This window comes from Nomascus leucogenys, chromosome 20, assembly GCF_006542625.1.
Source record: "Nomascus leucogenys isolate Asia chromosome 20, Asia_NLE_v1, whole genome shotgun sequence".
Lineage (NCBI taxonomy): Eukaryota > Metazoa > Chordata > Mammalia > Primates > Hylobatidae > Nomascus > Nomascus leucogenys.
Window position 1 is genome coordinate 58,856,373 of NC_044400.1, and position 18,614 is coordinate 58,874,986.

The 18,614-nt window shown below is 39.7% G+C and overlaps 1 protein-coding gene across 7 annotated transcripts in view; it reads right to left on the reverse strand.

Moving 5' to 3' along the window:
• Window positions 1-8,415: 8,415 nt before the first annotated feature.
• Window positions 8,416-18,614, reverse strand: part of LOC115830379 (recombining binding protein suppressor of hairless) — a 115,126-nt gene continuing 104,927 nt past the window's right edge. For all 7 annotated transcript variants that reach the window (XM_030800817.1, XM_030800818.1, XM_030800822.1 and 4 more), the window contains 4 exons: window positions 14,534-14,674; window positions 13,347-13,502; window positions 12,875-12,978; window positions 8,416-12,710 (listed from right to left, as the gene is read on the reverse strand). In XM_030800817.1, the coding sequence (XP_030656677.1) occupies window positions 12,395-12,710; window positions 12,875-12,978; window positions 13,347-13,502; window positions 14,534-14,674 (717 nt within the window). In that variant the 3' untranslated portion in view covers window positions 8,416-12,394. The remainder of the gene's footprint in view (window positions 12,711-12,874; window positions 12,979-13,346; window positions 13,503-14,533; window positions 14,675-18,614) is intronic.

Below are 18,614 nucleotides of genomic sequence, written 5' to 3' on the forward strand. Positions count from 1 at the left end.
ATGTAAGCACTCGCCAATAATTTAAGTGAAAACTATCTCATATCTACAAGTATATTTGGAGGAAAGGAAGAGAGGAATAGCAACAAGGTATAGGCAAGCAAAATCTTCATCTATCATAGCAGTAAGATGACAGGTTTTTTACAATCCCATATTCTTGGGATATTTACAGTCCCAAGAATCTCTTCAATCCCAATGTTTCTATTGTCTCTGTGTTGGATCTCTGATCTTGGGTAGTTTGCTGTCACTTCTAGACGCTTCTGTCACTGCCGTGTTCCAGGGTATGTTGTTCTTTATCAAGCTTCTGAGATAAAGCAGGGATCTGAATTGTCAAGGTAGATTGGCCACACCATCCCGGAAACAGTCATCCATTTGGCAAATATTTATTGAGCACCTAACGTGCTAGGCACTGTGCTAGGGTCTGGGGACACAGTGAAGAACAAAGTCCACAGTCTCAAGGAACTTTCATGCTGGTAGGAGGAGGCAGAAATAAACAAGTGGCCAAGTGATTACACAAAATATCAGGTGATGATAAGTGCCATGCAGAAAAACAAAGCAGGTCAAGGGTAAAGAAAGTGATGGGAATGGAAATATAATTTTGCACATCTATGTAAATAACCTTCAGGAAAGACAGATGAAAGAGTGTTCCAGGCATAAGGTACACCAAGTGCAAAGGCCTTGAGGTGAGAGCAAGGTGAGAGAGTTTAAAGAGTTCAAGAAAGTCAGTGTGTTGGGAGTAACACTGAACCCAGGGAGGGGGGCAAAAGAGGAAGACAGAAGTAGGAAAGCAGAGGTAAGAGGCATGAGGATGATCTTGGTGAGCAAGACAGAAAATCTGTGGAGGCCTTTATGCAGCAGAGGGACATATTTTCAGAGAATTGGTCTGAATAGACTAAGATGGGAAGAGATGAAGCTGCAGGGGCGGTTTTGGACCAGTGCCAGTTAGCAAGCCCAGATGGGTTTCTCATGGACCAATTCTCCCATCTTAGCATCTAATCAGACCAATTCTCTGAAAATTCTTAGAAAGATACTGTAATAATCAATGTGAGAGACCATGGTGGCTTGGCCCACAGTGGTAGTGATGGAGGTGATGAGAAGTGGCTGGAGCCTGAGTATGTTTTGAAGGACTCAATGACTGGATGTGGGATGTGAAAGAGAGAACCAAATCAAGGCTACCTTCACAGTTCTCCTCCGAGCAATTGGAAGAATGAGGCATTATTTACCCAAGGGGGAAGCCTGGCTGGGTACGGTGGACTAGGAGAAGGCAAGGGGAAGGAAATAATGAGTTAGTTTTAGATAGAAGTTTGGAACGCCTATAGCCTTCAGATGTCAAATAAGCAGCTATATCTACATTTCTGGAGTTGAAGTGAGAAGTCTGGGCAGAAACTATGAATTCTGGAGTCATTTCCATATAGCTGGTGTTTCAATGTGAGACGGGGAGAGGTCACCACGGGAGGAGCATAGGTGGGGAGCACCATCGCTTTGGTGATTTTGTTATTAGGTTAAAAGAAGTGGGTAGGATTTCCCAGTAACTGGAAGGATAGATGGTCCATTTCCCTAATTCATTTTTGATAATTTCCATCAGTATGGAAAGGGGGTAGGATTTGTAATACTTTTAGAGAAGATAATCACATAGCATCATTTTGTGTTAACCCAATTCAGGGGATGGGACTTTGTTGTGGAACTGTCTAAGATGCAGAGGTTGGGAAGGTGAGAAGGAACCAGCAAGGCGGACTGAGAAAGAGCAGCCTGAAAGCTTGGTGTCCAGGAAGCCACGTGAAAAGTTTCAAACATGAGAGAGTGATCAGCTGCCTCCAGTGAGTTAAAGCCTAGGATGTGCAATATTTCAGGCAACACTATAACGAAGTGATCTGCATCTAGTTAACAAAATGTGAGTTTGCAATTTTTCTACATCTCAGAAAACAAAGTATTTCATATGCCCTAACATGCTACTTTCAATCTTTGAAAATATCTCCACTTTTATTACAAATGTTACAAACACAAAAAACAAAAGCAACGCCCCAGGTTTGCCTGGGCTCTGGCACCTACAAAGTTGTCTTTCTCTCCACTTGTCCACAATGAGTCAAACTCCAGTAACTGTGCCCGAAGCTCTGCTCTTTGCACACACTTGGCCGGTGTTCAAATCACATGACAGAAAATGTTAAGCATCACATTCCGAAAAGAGACTCCTTGGTTTTGTTGAAACATTTTCAGAGCAGGTGGTTTGCAGTGTGTGGTGGTAGTGGGGATGCACACCCACACACACGTGTGTTCCAACTCTCATTAGTGAGGGGAGTGCACATCTCAGTTCTCTTCTGACAACCCATCTTTGGGACCTCCACATTTCTGAGACCTTTCCCTCTACTTTGCTTCTCTCTGCTCACCTTATATCTACAATCCCCTCGCTAGAAGGCACCTGTGTCTTTGTTGGTGTCATTTAGATCTCAAATCACAGTGTGGAAAAGAAAGCACGGCCCTTCCAGACCCAGGCCACAGGAAGGTTTCTCTACAGATATGCCTGGCCAGTTTGAGTGAGGAGACACAGCTCTGAGGATTGTCTCTGTCTGTGAATCTCAGCACAAACACCTCTTATTAGGTTTTTGTGATAATTTAGCCTCTCTGAATTTGCAGAACTGCTCTCATGAGTAGAGGAGCTCACCAATTAAAACTGAAGTGTTTCTTTTCCCCCAAACCAAAGGTTTTTTAAACTTGGGAGTTGCCCAACAGTCCTCTAACTTCTGCATACAGCAATTTCGCCTTGGATGTCAAAAGGGTCTGAGATTTATGCACATGGTTAGGTAATGCAGGCCTCTATATCATGACTACAGTTGCATATGAACATTTTGGCTTTGAGACGGGCCACATTATCACATTATCTGACTATCCCATTTGTAATTTGGTATATGGGCCTTCTCAAGTGTAAAGAGAAATTTTAACTCTGTTTAAAAAAACAAGGCAGCAAATTCTAAAATGGCTGTTAACAGTTACTTGGAAAACAGTAACAATCACTAAAAATAATTACTTTTATGGAGCAAAGCCACTCTTTCGCTTCTTGTCAATCACTCTCACTTCTGTCTGGGGACACACTAAGCTCCTGCCACCCGAAGGGGGGTCTTTTGACCAGCAGCATCGGTGTCATGTGGGAGCGTCTGGAAAATGCAGAATCTCAGGAGTCACACTGAAGACGTGAGAGTGACTTGGTATCTCACACCCTTCCCTGGGGCTCAACTCTTCTCCCTACACCCCTCCCTTGGTGATCTCATCAGCATGATGGCTTTAAATATCACGTCCAAGTGACTGACTCCCAAATGTTCCCATCCAGCACAGACGTCGCCCCGAACTCCAGACATGGAGATCCAACTGCCTACTTGTCGTTTCAACTTGAAGTCTAACAGGGATCTCAAAATGAGCATAGCGAAAACTCTTGATTTCCTCTCCCAACCCCCAGCTTGCTCCTCCTTCCACCTACCTCCCGCTTCAGACTTCCCTGCTACTCATCTAGTTGCATTCTGTAGTAGACAGAGGTCACTCCTGAACCAAACCAAGAGTGACAGTGAGGCTGTTTCCTCAGCCCATCTCCAAGTTCCCTAGCCTTTCGTCAGCCTGGCTCCTCCGTCCTGCCTCCAACTTGTCTGACTCTACTCTAAGGTGGGGTTCTCAATCAGGAAACTCCTTGGAGACCCTGTAAGTAGCGCCTTCTTGGCATATAGGAATCCCAGAGTCACAGTTGGCTGTGTCAGTGTCTGGTGGGATTTCCTTGTCTCTTACTCCTCTCTCGATCCCTACAGTTCACAGGGGTCATTCTACCCTGATGAATGGTATACCCAGGGGCTGGTTACCTCAAGGTGGCTGAAACAGACCCAGAGAAAGACAGCTGGGCCAAGCTTAAGTTACTTAACCAGCTTCACTTTATTGTGATATGTGCACAGCACCCCCACTACAATAAGCAGTGATATCAGAGGCAGCAGTTTTATGCTGCACATCACACATCAGTACATTGAGGACATAATTCTCACCCTGGATGCTGCTAAGGTCCTTTGATGGTCAGATTCTATCTCTGAACCCTCTGATAGGTAAACATACATCCATACTGTTTCTTGCCTCTCTCCACTAGAAGGAAAGCTCCACGTAGCAGGCCTTTATTTATTGCCACATCCAGAGTTTCTGGCTGTGGAGGAGCTAAATTAACTAATTCAGCAAACAGTTATTAATACCTTGTCAAAGACAGAGGCTAATGGCCAGGCGTGGTGGCTCACGCCTGTAATCTCAGCACTTTGGGAGACTGAGGTGGGCAAATTGCCTTGAGCCCAGGAGTTCAAGACCAGCCTGGGCAACATGGAGAAACCCTATCTCTACAAAAGATACAAAACAATTACTCAGGTATGGTGAGGCACACCTGTGGTCCCAGCTATTCAGGTGGGTGAGGTGGGAGGATCGCTTGGGCCTAGGAGTTTGAGCCTGCATTGAACCATGTTTGTGCCAGATGTGCACTCTAGCCTGGGCAAGAAAGCAAGACCCTGTCTCAAACAAAGAAAAGGCTGAGTGCAGTGGCTCACGCCTGTAGTCGCGGCACTTTGGGAGGCCAAGGCAGGCAGCTCACTTGAGGTCAGGAGTTCGAGACCAGCCTGGCCAACATGGCGAAACCCTATCGCTACTAAAAAAAATACAAAAAAATTAGCCGGGCGTGGTGGCACATACCTGTAATCCCCCAGCTCTCGGGATGCTGAGGCAGGAGAATCACTTGAACCCGGGGGACAGAGGTTGCAGTGAGCTGTGATTATGCTACTATACTCCAGCCTGGGTGACACAGTGAGACTCTATCTCAAAAATAACAACAAAAAGGCAGAGGCCAAGAATCTTAGCAAATGTCAATGGAAGGAAAGACAGTGGAGTCTCAGAAGGAATTGGCACTGGGAATGCTCCCACTTCTTGCGGAGCGTCTGCTTCATTCTTCTCCTTGCAAACCAGTTTGCTTTGATCCTACATTCCATGGCAAAACAAGGCCGATGGGAGCTTGCAAGTTTGTTCTCTGCCCAGTGGCCAGCGGAGTCTGCCAGAAGTCTCTCAGCAACCCTGAGTCTATCAGTCATAGTGGGAAGAAAAGCAGCGAAGCCTGCCCATGGAAGAGACATTTCTAGAGAAGGCTGCAAGCTAGAGATGGGCAGGGCTTTGTGCCTCAGGACCTGGGCATCCTTTCCAAAAGCTTCCCAGTGTATTATTAGCTAACTGGAATTTGAGTAAGAAATATTTCATGCAAAGCCCTTAGCAAATAGAAGATAGTTCACTATTGAACCTATTGCTTGTAGTCCTCTAAAATAGCTGCCTGGCATCACTTCTCCCATTCTAGCAACCTCCAGGCCTCTCACCAGAGAAACTAAAGAGCCTCTAGAGGTTCCTTTTAACTGACGCTTCAAAATGTACAGGGAGAGGCAAATGACCCAGGCTCGCATGACCAGCTATCCTCACCTGCAAAATGGAATCCTGATCAGGTATTTAAAGATAGAAAAGAGGGAATACATTCCAGTCCCCCTAGATAAGCCACTCCTATGATAAAAGATTTCCAACCTGCAGGACAGAACTAAGATGGAAAATATTTTGAAGTGTCCAATAATGGCTATCATAGTGAAGGTCTACATTTTTAAACCTTTGAAGTATTAAATGCAAAACAACCATATCACTGTTTTCTTGAAAGAACAAGCAAAAATCAGGCCTGAGCACTGAGCTCCCGTTGCTCCTGGAAGAACCAAGACAAAATGATCTCTAAACTTGAGGGCAGCCAAAGCAGATACCTGGGCGTTGAAGCTAAACTAGGGCTGGACAGGCAGGACAGAAACACAGCTAGGAGCTTTTTGTGTCCTCTCCTAACTATGCATAATTTCTCCCCACTTAAATGAAACAAATTAGCAATGGAGAGCTGCAGAATCAGCCACCAGATGATAATCAATGGCAGAATGGTGTTTATGATTTGAGCATAAATCTCTGCCACGATTTCATACTCTGGTCCTCGGAGTTTGGGTCTTCCTAAAGACAATGTGAGGTCCAGAAACATGACTATTAGCTCTATTTATAGATGAAGATCCATTACCTTCAAGATGAAAAAAATGCTTTAAGACAGGGGTGTCTGATCTTTAGGCTTCCCTGGACCACACTGGAAGAATTGTCTTGGGCCATACACAGAATACATTAACGCTAATGATAGCTCAAAAAAAAAAAAAAATCACAAAAAAAACCTCACGTTTTAAGAAAGTTGACAAATTTGTGTTGGGCCACATTCAAAACCATCCTGGACCGCGGGTTGGACAAGCTTGCTTTAAGGTGTCCATGATCACTCTCCCTAGCTTTGTGTAATCTAGTGCATATTCAAGTGTAAGACTTGGCCAGGGGAACTAAGAATGTTAGCAAAGAGGTCATATTTTTTCCCCAGACTTTTCCTTGTATCATCTAAATATAAATATCTGACTACCACAATAAGAACTCAGTTATGAAGGTTTAATGAGCACAAGAAAACCAGAAGCCCTGATTTTTGAGTTGTGTGATGAGGAAGAATAAAGGGGAGGGCAGCCTTGCAGGGAGGAAAAAGTTCTAGGAGAAAAGAAAAGCTGCCAGAGCCAGCTCCAGGACACTGCAGGAATAACCTAGTCACACTACTTACTCCTTTGTATGATGAAGGTGGGAGTGTTTCTAGATAGTTTGAAATGTAAGTAAATATGAGCACCCCGACTCTGCCCAGCAGCAGTAGACATTATCAAACAGGTAAGGAAGCAAGAAATTGACTGACTGATATGCTCACCTGCACTGAATGACAGGACAGTGGACTGGAAGGAGATGAAAAGCTAGAAATGGTAGATATACCTACACCTCATACTTAACGTTTTTAAAAAATTTCCATAGAACATCAGAATTTCAAGTGTCTCCCTCAAAGCAAAACATCATGGAAATTCCAATAGTTATAAAATAACCTATTTGCATTTAGTATGCTTCTTACAAGAAACTAGTTACAACCTTTTCATTTTTCTGTATTAAAGAGTATTTACCTGCATTTTCTATAAACCAAGATTAGTCCTGAGTTCTGTATAGGTGAACATTACAGGTGCACCTAACTCTGTTGAATACCTATGTGCCAGGCATATGGACAGCCTTACTCTGAACACAAAGAACCATGGGCATAACCATTCAGTCTTACAGGTCCTGACAGGGCTTGAGGCTTACAGCTCGACCTCTTTGATGAAATGGTCTCATTTGTACTTTATATACAACAGCTTCATCTGTCTTCCTTAAATGTTTTCTAGTACCAAACTTTCTGTTAGGGTTTCCTTTTTAGTGTATCTTTCTAGTTTGTTGTTGCTATTGTTATTTTAGAGGTGGAAACTTCATTCTGTGCTGACTCACTAGATTTGGAAACTCAATTGGCTTGCACATCATCATAACTGGTGGCCATCTAGGGGTTCAATGACCCAAAAAAACCAATATATTTAATGTTTTTTTTATAAGATTAAAGTGACCATGCAGTACTTACAGCAAGGAATACAAGATTATTCTAAATTCTAAATCAAGTGACTCACTAATAATCCCAACCTCTGGAGGCCTCACAATTCAAACCCCAACTAAATGTCTGTTTCTAACTTAACAATGGGTATTTACAGCAAGATGTCTTTTGCAAAATCCTCATAACTTAGATTCTTTCTTTGGCGGGTCAGTAACAACTGAACTTGCTATGATTTAAAAATTATGGGCCAGGCATGGTGGCTCACGCCTGTAATCCCAGCACTTTGGGAGACCAGAGGCAGGCGGATTACCTGAGGTCAGGAGTTCAAGACTAGCCTGGTCAACATGGTAAAACCCTATCTCTACTAAAAATACAAAAATTAGCCAGGCACAGTGGCGCATGCCTGTAATCCCACCTACTGGGGAGGTTGAGGCAGAAGAATCACTTGAACTCAGGAGGCAGAGGTTGTGGTGAGCCAGGACTGTGCCACTGCACTCCAGCTCAGGGGCGACAGAGCAAGACCCCGTCTCAAAAAAAAAAAAAAAAAAAAAAAAAAAAAAATTATGTAACTTCTCCATTTAACTTTGTTTCATATTAAAGAATACTATCCCCACTTCTAGGACCCACCCCCTACCCCCCAAAGGCAAACTATTATGTGTTCCTTCCTATACCAGACAAAATGACCATCTTATATTGGAAAAGCAAGTTATTGCTAAGTAATATTCTCCAATTTTGTTGCAATCAGCTTTAAATGGTTCTAATTTGAGAGATATGACCCTTGAGTGACAAAACCCATTTCACCATTTACACGAGGAAAAAAAATCTCTTTAAAGCAGTACATAGTTAAAAACATTGACAAGGAAATTAAATTAGTAGAGCTATCACTTTGATGTGATGTACATGGTAAGATTGTAAATACACCAACTATAATATAGAATTTAATTTTATCTTTATGAAGTATTCTGAAATCAAAGACGATAATACATGCATCAGGCACATTCGACAGAAGACTTTTACAATGGTTTACATTTCCTTTTTATTTATTCCTTGAAACTGCTCATATTGCAAGTTTTTCATGGATGAAATATGGAACTGAGCAGATTCTTTTTTTTCTACAAAATTATGGTATAAACTTGCTCAATTTTCTATCTTATTGCTAATAAACCTTACAGGCGCACAGTTTGTAAAATAAACCCCTTAAGGACTGAATGCGTAGAGCATGCTGCAAGGTACAAGAAATAAGCTAAAAATGAGCATATAAACCTACATCTGGACCAACACAGTACTGAATGCTGGCAAACATTTATCACGACACGGGAAAATTAACAAAAGGAGATACAGTTCAGTCCTGAAAGGGTTAAACAGAAACCCTAATATATTATTGTTTCTAACCATCCATCCCACATTACAGTGCTTGAAAACAAAGTCGTAAGTCTGGCACAGAAAATTACACACATTTGTTCAGTACTCATCAGAAACACAGCTGCTTTTGCAATCAAAGTAACTTGGTTACTAACTGAACAGCATTTTGTTTCAAAAGGAACCTCCTCCCCAGTGGATTTTCTGGTTAGCATGACTAGTTAGGTTAGTTCTCAAAAATGGCATTGGAAGTTTTTTGTGAAAGCACAGATGGTACCAGTTTCATTAAAAACAATAAAACAAAACAAAACAAAAACTAACCAGTTATGATTGCAGGTAAGTCTGTGCAGTAAGAGTGACAAACATTTCACCATTAAGTCATGTAGAAGGATGCCTTTAATTGCCACAGTTTAAAGAAAGTGAGCAGCAAATTTAGATAGTATACTAGTGTTCAACTCTGAAATCACTCAAAATATAAAGGGCATTGTTAAAGCTTTTAGCTTGCCTTCCCAATCTATGTGATAAATTAAATGGAACAAATAAAAACATATTGTATCAGAGACTCAGCTTCTATGTGTATGTTTAGAAACTGCAGAGTCATGAGAGCATAAGATACATTTCTAAAACAGAATTTTTAAAAATTCAAACATACTATAACTGAAGCACTCACCATTCTAATAAGAGAGTCTTTCTGAGGGTAAATGACCAGCATTTCTAACAATGCCATCACTGGAGGAGGGGACACAATCTACTATAACCAGAGGACAAGGTTCCTATACATTACATACTGAAAATGATTCACAAAACCATGAAAGAAAAAATGTAAGCAACTGGCAAAAGAACTACTGATAAACAATAAGCTACAATGGACAAATCATTTCACTCTTTAGTCTGTGGTATGAGAATGGCCAAAAACAGGTGGGGAAAAATGCCTGTATAAGTACATTCTTGGACTTTTCAAAAAAAAAAAAAAGAAAAGGGTTTACAGTATATTTCAATTATCTTATAGAAAGAAACAATCAAAATAAAACAAACATTTGTTAAAAAAGCAAAAGTTCATTTTAATAAGGTCATGAACTTGAAAAATTATTTTTGAGCTACAAAAATGGGTAAGGAATAGTTTGTTCTTCAAAAGTATCTCTTTTGTTATTGGTTAATTTAATATGATTCCTTAACTAAATACCAAACCTAGGAAGTGGAGGAAACTTGTGGCCGTTAAAGCAAAGCAGCACTAGGAACATGTCCATGCTCTGAACAAAAGCACTGTGTAATGACTCCTGCCATGACTCCACAGAGAGGAATAACTACTACTTAGAAATAAGCGGTCTGTAAGAAAGAGACGGTGAACAGTTACAACAAAGAAAGATAAGGCCACAATGAGTTCTGCCCTTCATCACTGAAACAGATTTAAGGTGAGGCAGGATTAGCTTATAAGAGAGAAGTGTGTGACTGGAGCAGATTTGAAGAAAAAAGGCGATATAGAATAAAATGCAGCCTGGGGGTGATTAAAAAGGCTTGCAGTAAGAGAAAACCGCAATAACTGATTTAACCACCTAACGTGCTTTACAAATGACTTTCCCCTTGAAAACCGAGGAAAAGGCGATTTAAAGATGTTAGGAAGAATATTTACAGTGGCATAGTCTGAGCATAGAGTGAGTGATGAAGACAGCAAAGCTGGAAAAAAAATGCTACTAATAATAATTTCTAAAAAGTCTATTAATGGAAACTTTTTCAAAACAGCCCAGGACACCAGAAAGACAATGTTCTGTAGGGAAACACTGTAGGAAGTTGCAGTTTTGCATTCATAAGGTACTGTGGCTCCTGTTTTATGGGACAGTAAAAGCTTACCACAATCTAGAGGTAGTTTTTACTCTAAGAGGGATGATTGTATTACTAGACTGTGTTGTATAACATTACACACGTGGTTCCTGTACTAAATGTAGCCCAATGAGTCTGCTGCAATTTCAAAGAAACGAAACAAAGGCATAAACAAAGTTCAGGAATGAAAGCAAGGTAAAACTGGCGGGGTTAGCATGCAAGGCCAACCTACAACCCTGAATGCAACGAAATCTCAACTGAAAAGAAAAGAAACATTTTCTGAGTTAGGAGACATTTGTGGAGATGCTCAGTACTGGAAAAGAGAAAACAAACAAAAAAGGCAGAGAAAAAAATGAAAACATAAGTTACATTTGCATTTTATAATCTTACAACTATCTGTTTCTAAAGTACTGTCTTCCAGCTATTTTAGTTGATCATCTAATAAAAGCATCTTATGTTTTAAGATTACAATGATGTTCTGGCTAGGCTACCCCCTCCAACCCCCCAAAAAAGTAAAGATACTAAAACATGCTTTTGCTGACATTTTCCTCATTCTACCATAAGGGCACCATCTACCAACTGGTAGCAAATACTTCCCATATTTTTTGTCACTTGCCAACAAGGCAGAAAATACCCTGCTGAATGAAATCACTGGGAACATTCCAAGTTCAAAATAAAATGTTTAACTTACACATAATACAAGTTATGTACAAGATTAGGAGGGGGGAAAAACCTGAACAAATCCTGGAACACACATATGTATTTACGTCATGGGAAAAGGGGAGAGAACACTTCAAATATCAACAAGTTCTGCGCCATTAACTCATTAACAGCTAAATGGCCACACCAAATTGCATGTGAATGTTAGAACCTCTCGGATAACCACAATAAGTCCATATATTCTTTTTTAAAAGGAAAACACAGAAATAACTACCAACAGTGTCTGAGAGACAAAGTTAACATACATTGCATGTATTGCAGGCAAGGCAGAGGCATTTTTTTAAAGCTTTTGCACAGACTTCATATAATCTTAAAAAAAATATGTAGGCCTTTACAAGATTTGACTTGCTGAAATCCAAACAATTTTGCCTCATGAAAAGTCGTAAGACTTCAGCTGAAAATAAAAGAAAAAAGTTCCAGCCTTAGACCAAAAAAAAAAAAACCTGGAAGAGTATGATAATTAGATTAAACAAGCATGGTCAGGCTTGGAACCTGAATGTATTTTAGAGCAAAAGCTCAAAGGTGGGTGGGGAAGAGAACAACCTATTTGGTAACAAGGTGTACTATAATACCGTGATATAAAAAAAGGTATGGTGAAAATGTACCTTTTACTAAAGCTTATACAATATACAAGTTCCTTGGTCCATAAAAACTATGTTAGATTTGTGTCTTCTAGTTTGTTCAACTTGTATTCCAGCCACATTATTTACTTCTTGCCCATTTAAACAAAACCAAACAAAAACCAACCAACCAACCAACAAAACAGCTGAAAAACTTGATTTCCAATATTTATACATTTTGATTTTTTTCCTTTTTTTTTTTTTTTTTTTTTTTTTTTACTGTGGCTTCTGCATTTCAAATCAGCACTTGCAGAGAGATAACGGGTTTTTGAATAGTATCACCTGGTATGAAAAGTTTTCCCAAGAAACCACAAACGATTGTTCATTTTTTCTCCTTTTTTGTTAACTTTTTGCCACACTCAAGTCAGTTTAAGTCCTAGCAAAAAGACGGTAGTTAGGATACCACTGTGGCTGTAGATGATGTGACACTGGTTGAATTTGTGCTGGCGTTTGTGTAACTTCCCTCGCTGTTTGTGTTTGATTCATTAGGGGGCACCTGGCTTGAACTGGCTCGAAGGATTGCTCCTGCTGCACTGCAATGTGGCCGCGGCCCTGGTTCTGGTGTGTAGGTAAAGGTAAGGCTGGTGGAATAAATGATTCCATCATTTCGGACCAAAGTTACTGGAACCTGGACTGGTTGCCGGACCCATCTCCAACCTTCTCGGAATGCAGAAATGTCTGGGACGACACAGAGCATACTCTCTCCACACCTGAGGAGGAAATATAAATCACTTAAAAACACTTTAAAAAGCAAAGTACACGTTAAAAATGAGACTTAAGGTTGTTTAATACATTACAATCAATGCCAGGAAAGAATCTCCTGTACCCACACCCCTCACAACCTCTGGATGATGTAAAAAGTTTTATCAAGTACCTGTACATAGTTTCAGCTTCTACATCCCCAAACCACACTCGTAAATTTGGAGTGAAATTCTGTCCTGTAAGTTCAAGCATTGCTACGTCCCCACCGCCATTCAACTGCAATTCACAGAAAATCACAACACTGAGAAAACTTTTCATTTTTCATTGAAGTACACAAATTAGATTCTCATTCAACTTTCGTTTGTTTTTTTTTAAAAAAAGGGCAATTAAAATGTTTTTTATTACAAAGCTAGCTAAAAACATTTCAAGATAACATACAAGTTTATTTAAATTTAAATTTTCTGGCAAGTATGCTCCTCCTAATTTTGTTGTTTTTTTTTTTTAATCAACAAATGGTGTATATAAAAATCCCCTAATCAGATGATTGGAGAAAAATCAAAACTCCCATGAAATGAAATGATGCCAAGTCATAGCTGAGAGTAGCTGCAAAGAGCTAAAGGCCAACTTGGACTAGGCGTTCTCACCTGAAGGCTCTCTACCACAGGCACAGGCGTGACTGGGGCAAGGACAGGGCCCATTCCCTCATAAAATGTATATTCTGCCTTATCTGTGCTAATGATTGTCCAGGAAGCGCCATCATTTATCATCTCTTTATTTGGTTCTTTTGGACATGGAGTGGCCTAATAAAGAAAGAAGTTTAGAAACTAAGTTTTATACAGTTTGTATTAATAGGATAAGAAAATTTTACCAAAGTAACCCTCAGACAAGAGTTAATAAGAAGATAACTCAATAAAAACTTACAAACTTTCTAAAGCATGGTGCTTTGCCAATCCCTATATAAACACAAACAGAATGCTAATACAGAAACCCCATAGACAGCAGTTTTTCTTATAATACAAACTATTTCAGTGACATATTAAATAATAATACCTTTCAGAACAACCATTATATCAATGCAGGTACAATTTCATTAATAGCAGATCAATATTTGTGACGTAAATGGCTGTTTAAAACTCTTCAGGGACTCCTAAGAAAGAGAATGGGAGTCCTCATGCTTAGCCAACAGCTAGAAGCTTATGCATGTTCCACGGGAGGGAATCAAGATGGGAAGGCAAAGCCCCTAGCCCTACCTTAACACACCTAGACTAGGGACTCAGCATGCCCATCAGTGTGTGTGGGCATCTCTCTGGAAAGGAGTTTCACATGAAACTATAACTATCTTATTAAATCATCTGCCCATGTCATAACCTCATGAAACCCTTCTGAGTAAATGTAAAACATTAGCTTTTAAAGCATGTCATCATTACTATCTTGGGAAACCACGATGTAAATCTGATGAGATTTTGAGCCTTCACCCAGAAAAATGCTTCGTCTATACAATGTTTGCACACAATTTCAGAGGATTCAATGAGCACTGAAAATCTATTTTTGGATATCCTGAGGGGCTCTTTGTTCTTCAATTAAGAACCCTGGAACTAGTTGTTAACTGTTTCTCTGAGAACGTTTTCATAATTTTGAGTTCTTCCTTGAGGAAGGACTGCTTGCATGTCTGAGGATTGTGTGTTAAGGATGCTCATACCTGAGATTAATATCTGTGTATAGCTTCACGTATTTGTATATAATTAAGAGCAAATGAAAATTTCATATTTTTGCAAGTTGCTAACCTCATGGTTTGTACATTTTAGATTTCACCAGTAATTTAAAAACATACCTGAAATTGAATTATTCTTTCTTGAGAAAGGCACAAGTACATTCTTTCTGTATCCTTAAGGTAAAATGCACATTTATGGAGTTGTGACACAGGATCATCTGCATCCAATAATGCGGTCTGCTTATCAACTTTCCTAATTATCTATATTTAATAATTAAGAAATAAAAGGTCATCCACATATGGAAAGGATTTTCCTTGTGTAAAACATCAAAAGTACATAGAAGTTATATACTGCATAATAATACATCACAGTTATTTGTCCTATGCCTACATATATAAAAACATTCACAAACAAAAAGGCTAGGAATAAAAAAACACTTTTAGATTGCAAGCATGTCAGAATGCAGAAACTGTTACCCTCTTCCCTGAACATCTAAAAAAAAAAAAAAAATCAGGCAGGCAGGCACTTGTTTTCTAGATTAGTGTTTTTCAAACATTAATGTGCACACAAATGAGCTGGGGTTCTTGTGAAAAACACAGGTTCTGATCTAGCAGGACTCTTGTGGGGCCTGATATTCTGCATTTCTAACAAAATCCCAGGTGATGTTAATGCTGCTGGCCTACAGACCATATTTTGAATAGCAAGTTCTAATGATATTTTCCAATAATATGCATAAAATGACAAATACTCCAACATCAAAGAGAAAAATCTCTAGAAGGCTACTGTCAGTGCAAACATCTTACATCCATTATCCAAAACTTACGTATTTAAAAACATAACAAAATCAAACTCATTTTACAGATTACAAAATGGGCTTAGAAAGGTCAGATAAATTGCTCAAAATTACCAGTTTAGTAGCTGAAGGACCAGAATATGTCCTGATCCGAGGGCTGGCTGCCTGTCCAACTGATCTCTAAATCTTATAACCCAACTAGTCCACAAAACACATGAATATCTGAAAGATAATACTATCAAACCCTATATGACACTTGACACCTAGAAGCTAACAGCTAAGTAGATGATCATGATGAAGAGAAAAATCTGACACAGAACTTTTACTCTGTTTCCTTTTCTACTGACCACTTCCAACAATATACAAACATAACTATCTCTCATCTCAAAATCAAAAGTAAAGAAAACACTGACTACGTGCCCCGTCCCTCCCTCTCACTACCTGTTTCTCTGCAAACGCCTCCTTCCTCACTGTCCAATCTCCTGCAATCTCTCCAGCCTTTTATTTCAAAGACGCCACTACAACTGCTTTTCAAAGCCACCAAGGATTTCCAGACAGATGCATCTCATGGCACTTTTCTGTCCTCGTTTTACTTCATTTTCTCAGAAGCTCTCGACACATTTTGCTTTCAGGACCACACCTGCTCCAACTGACCTTTAGAATGCCCAGAGCTGAGTTCTCAGCCCTCTTTTCCTCTCTTTATAGTCTATACTGTTTAAAAATTTAAAGGTTGACAACTCCCAAATTTATTATCTCCAGACTTATCTTCTCTCCTGCATTCAACTTGTATGTACACTTAACTACCTATTCAACATTTCCACTTACAATGTCTAACAGGCACCTCAAGCTTAGCATATCGAAAACAGATTTTTGGATTTCCTCCTAAACTTGATCCTTCCCCAACTCATCTAGGTCAATAAATGGCACCAGCATTCACTCAATCCAAAAACCTTAAGAGTCACCCTTGATCCCTTGCTTTCTCTCATACCCAACCATCCAATCTGCCAGCAAATTCCGTCAGGTCCACTTTCCAACAAATCTGTCACCCCTCACCACCTTAATACTATGATCCTGGGTCTAAGATAGCATCAACTCTTGCCTCAATTATGACAACAATCCAAGCACCTGTCTCTCTGCTTCCACGGCCGCATTGCTATGCTCTCTTCTCCACACAGCAGCCACACATATACATCTAAACAAAAATGGGCCATCATGCCCTGTTTAAAATCCTCCAGTGGCCTTCTAACATACAGAGATAATATGAAGTCCTTATCCTAGATACAGAGAGGGATCCTACAAGGTCTTGCCTAGTGCTAACCTTACAGCTTCAGTTCCTGCCACTTGACCTCTCCCTCCCTCCGCTCCAGCTCCACTGGTTTCTTTACTAGTCATCATACATCCCCTGCCTTCAGCTCTGTACTTGTTCTGTTTGCCTGAAATGCTCCTCACTCAATTAGCGGTTCTTTGACTTCACTCCGGGCTCTCTTCAAATACTGCGAATTCAAAAAGACTTCCCTGACCTCTCTAAGCGCTCCTCCAATTCTCTATCCCTTTATTATCTTGTTCTGTTTTCTCATCACTACATAAATCCTTTACATGGGTATTTGGCTTATCACCTATCAAAATGTAAACTCCATGACGAGAGGCACTCGACTTTGCATGTCAGAATTCCTCAGTCCTGAAACCCCTGGAAAGATTTATATATCAGCATCTTAATAATGGTACTGCAACTTTTTCTAATAAGTTAATTTTTTATTACAACATTTTTATATAAAGCCATGCAGTTTTGAGTGTAAAAACCTCAATTAATGACTTTCGAGCAAGGCAGGCTACTGGTACTTTACAAAGAACTGTAAATGAAAACACTGTTTTAAATTTGGGTCTGTCTTCTAAGTGGCTTGTATTATAAACTACTGGTGATCAGAATCATCCTCCTAAGTTGTGCTTCTGCAGTACAAGCATTTAACACCAAAGCAAACAAACATCATCCTTGGAACAGAGGAAATGAATAAGAGAAAAAAAATGAATAAATGCTGATTCAGGTTTTTTGCTTGCTTCTGTCTCCTGCTCTGTTTTTCATGCCCTTCATTCCCTAACGTTACCCTTTTTATTATAATTTGCCTGAACTGCAAAGCTTTACAGATTACTATGACTATACTTCATGTCTTTTAGGTTATTGCATTGACATGGGAAATAAAATCACCTTGTACAATCATGACAGAGGGTAAAAAAAAACAGTAACAAAGAAATGAATCACTGGCTTAGAAAACTGTAGATCAACCCAGCCTCTGCTGAAATGGCCCCAGAAAATATAAGCCAGTGGAATATTGCACCAAAAAGATACATAGAAGGCATGTTTAGGAACATTAATACTAAATGTTCTTCTACTCACCCAACCTCTTCAGTCTGACCTTGAATCAAACTTACTCATAAATCCCCTTCATCTTGAATACAAATAAATTATACTGTTTCAGAAAAGGAGAGGGAAAATTGGGAAGGGGGTGGCACTATAGAGGACTTTTGTTTTCATTTTACTAACAAAAGTAGTTTTTACAATTTCAAGATCTCCTTTTTTGCGGTTGTTGAGATAGGATCTCATTCTGTTGCCCAGGCTAAAGTCCAGTGGTACGATCACCACTCATTGCAGCCTTGACCTCTCGAGCTCAAGTGATCCTCCCACTTACGCTTGAGATTACAGGTGTGCACCACCACACCTGGTTAATTTTTGGGGGGGGGTGGAGGAGGGGTGGTGGTAAAGACAGGGTCTGACCATGTTGCCAGGGCTAGTCTCGAACTCCTGAGCTCAAGTGATGCCAGGGCTAGTCACCTCTCCTTCTCCTGCCTTCACCTGTTGAAGTGCTGGGATTGCAGGTGTGAGCCACCATGCGTGGCCAAGTTTCAATGTCTTCTATTGAACAAAAGCCCTAAATCCTATGCACCTCTACCAAAGTTAGAAATACCAATTTTATTTCAGTTTTAATAAATCTATCTTCTTGTGAGAGAGTAAGCTAACAAAAATTATGCTTATATTTCAAAAGAAACAAGAATTTCTTCTGTTTGAAAACTTGGTCCTACATTGGGATATGGCAGGTACCACAAAAAAACGAATACAGTTTATCTGCATTAGTAAAGAAAAGAAATGTAATTTATAGTGCCCTCTACTGAACATCTTCAGATAAAAAGCCAAAAAGGAAATTGCCACCAAAATATATTGGAAATCATTTAAGAAAAAATCATTAAGAATGTACTTGTAAAAACTGGCTATTACCTTAAAGCATTTCTGAAATAAGGTAGAGCATAACTGTCAATTATAAACAGCACTGATTACTAACATACCTTTTAAAATTAAAAAGCATAAAATTGAGGTGTGTTTTTCCATTTGAATGTTGTGACTTTCCTGTTTAAAG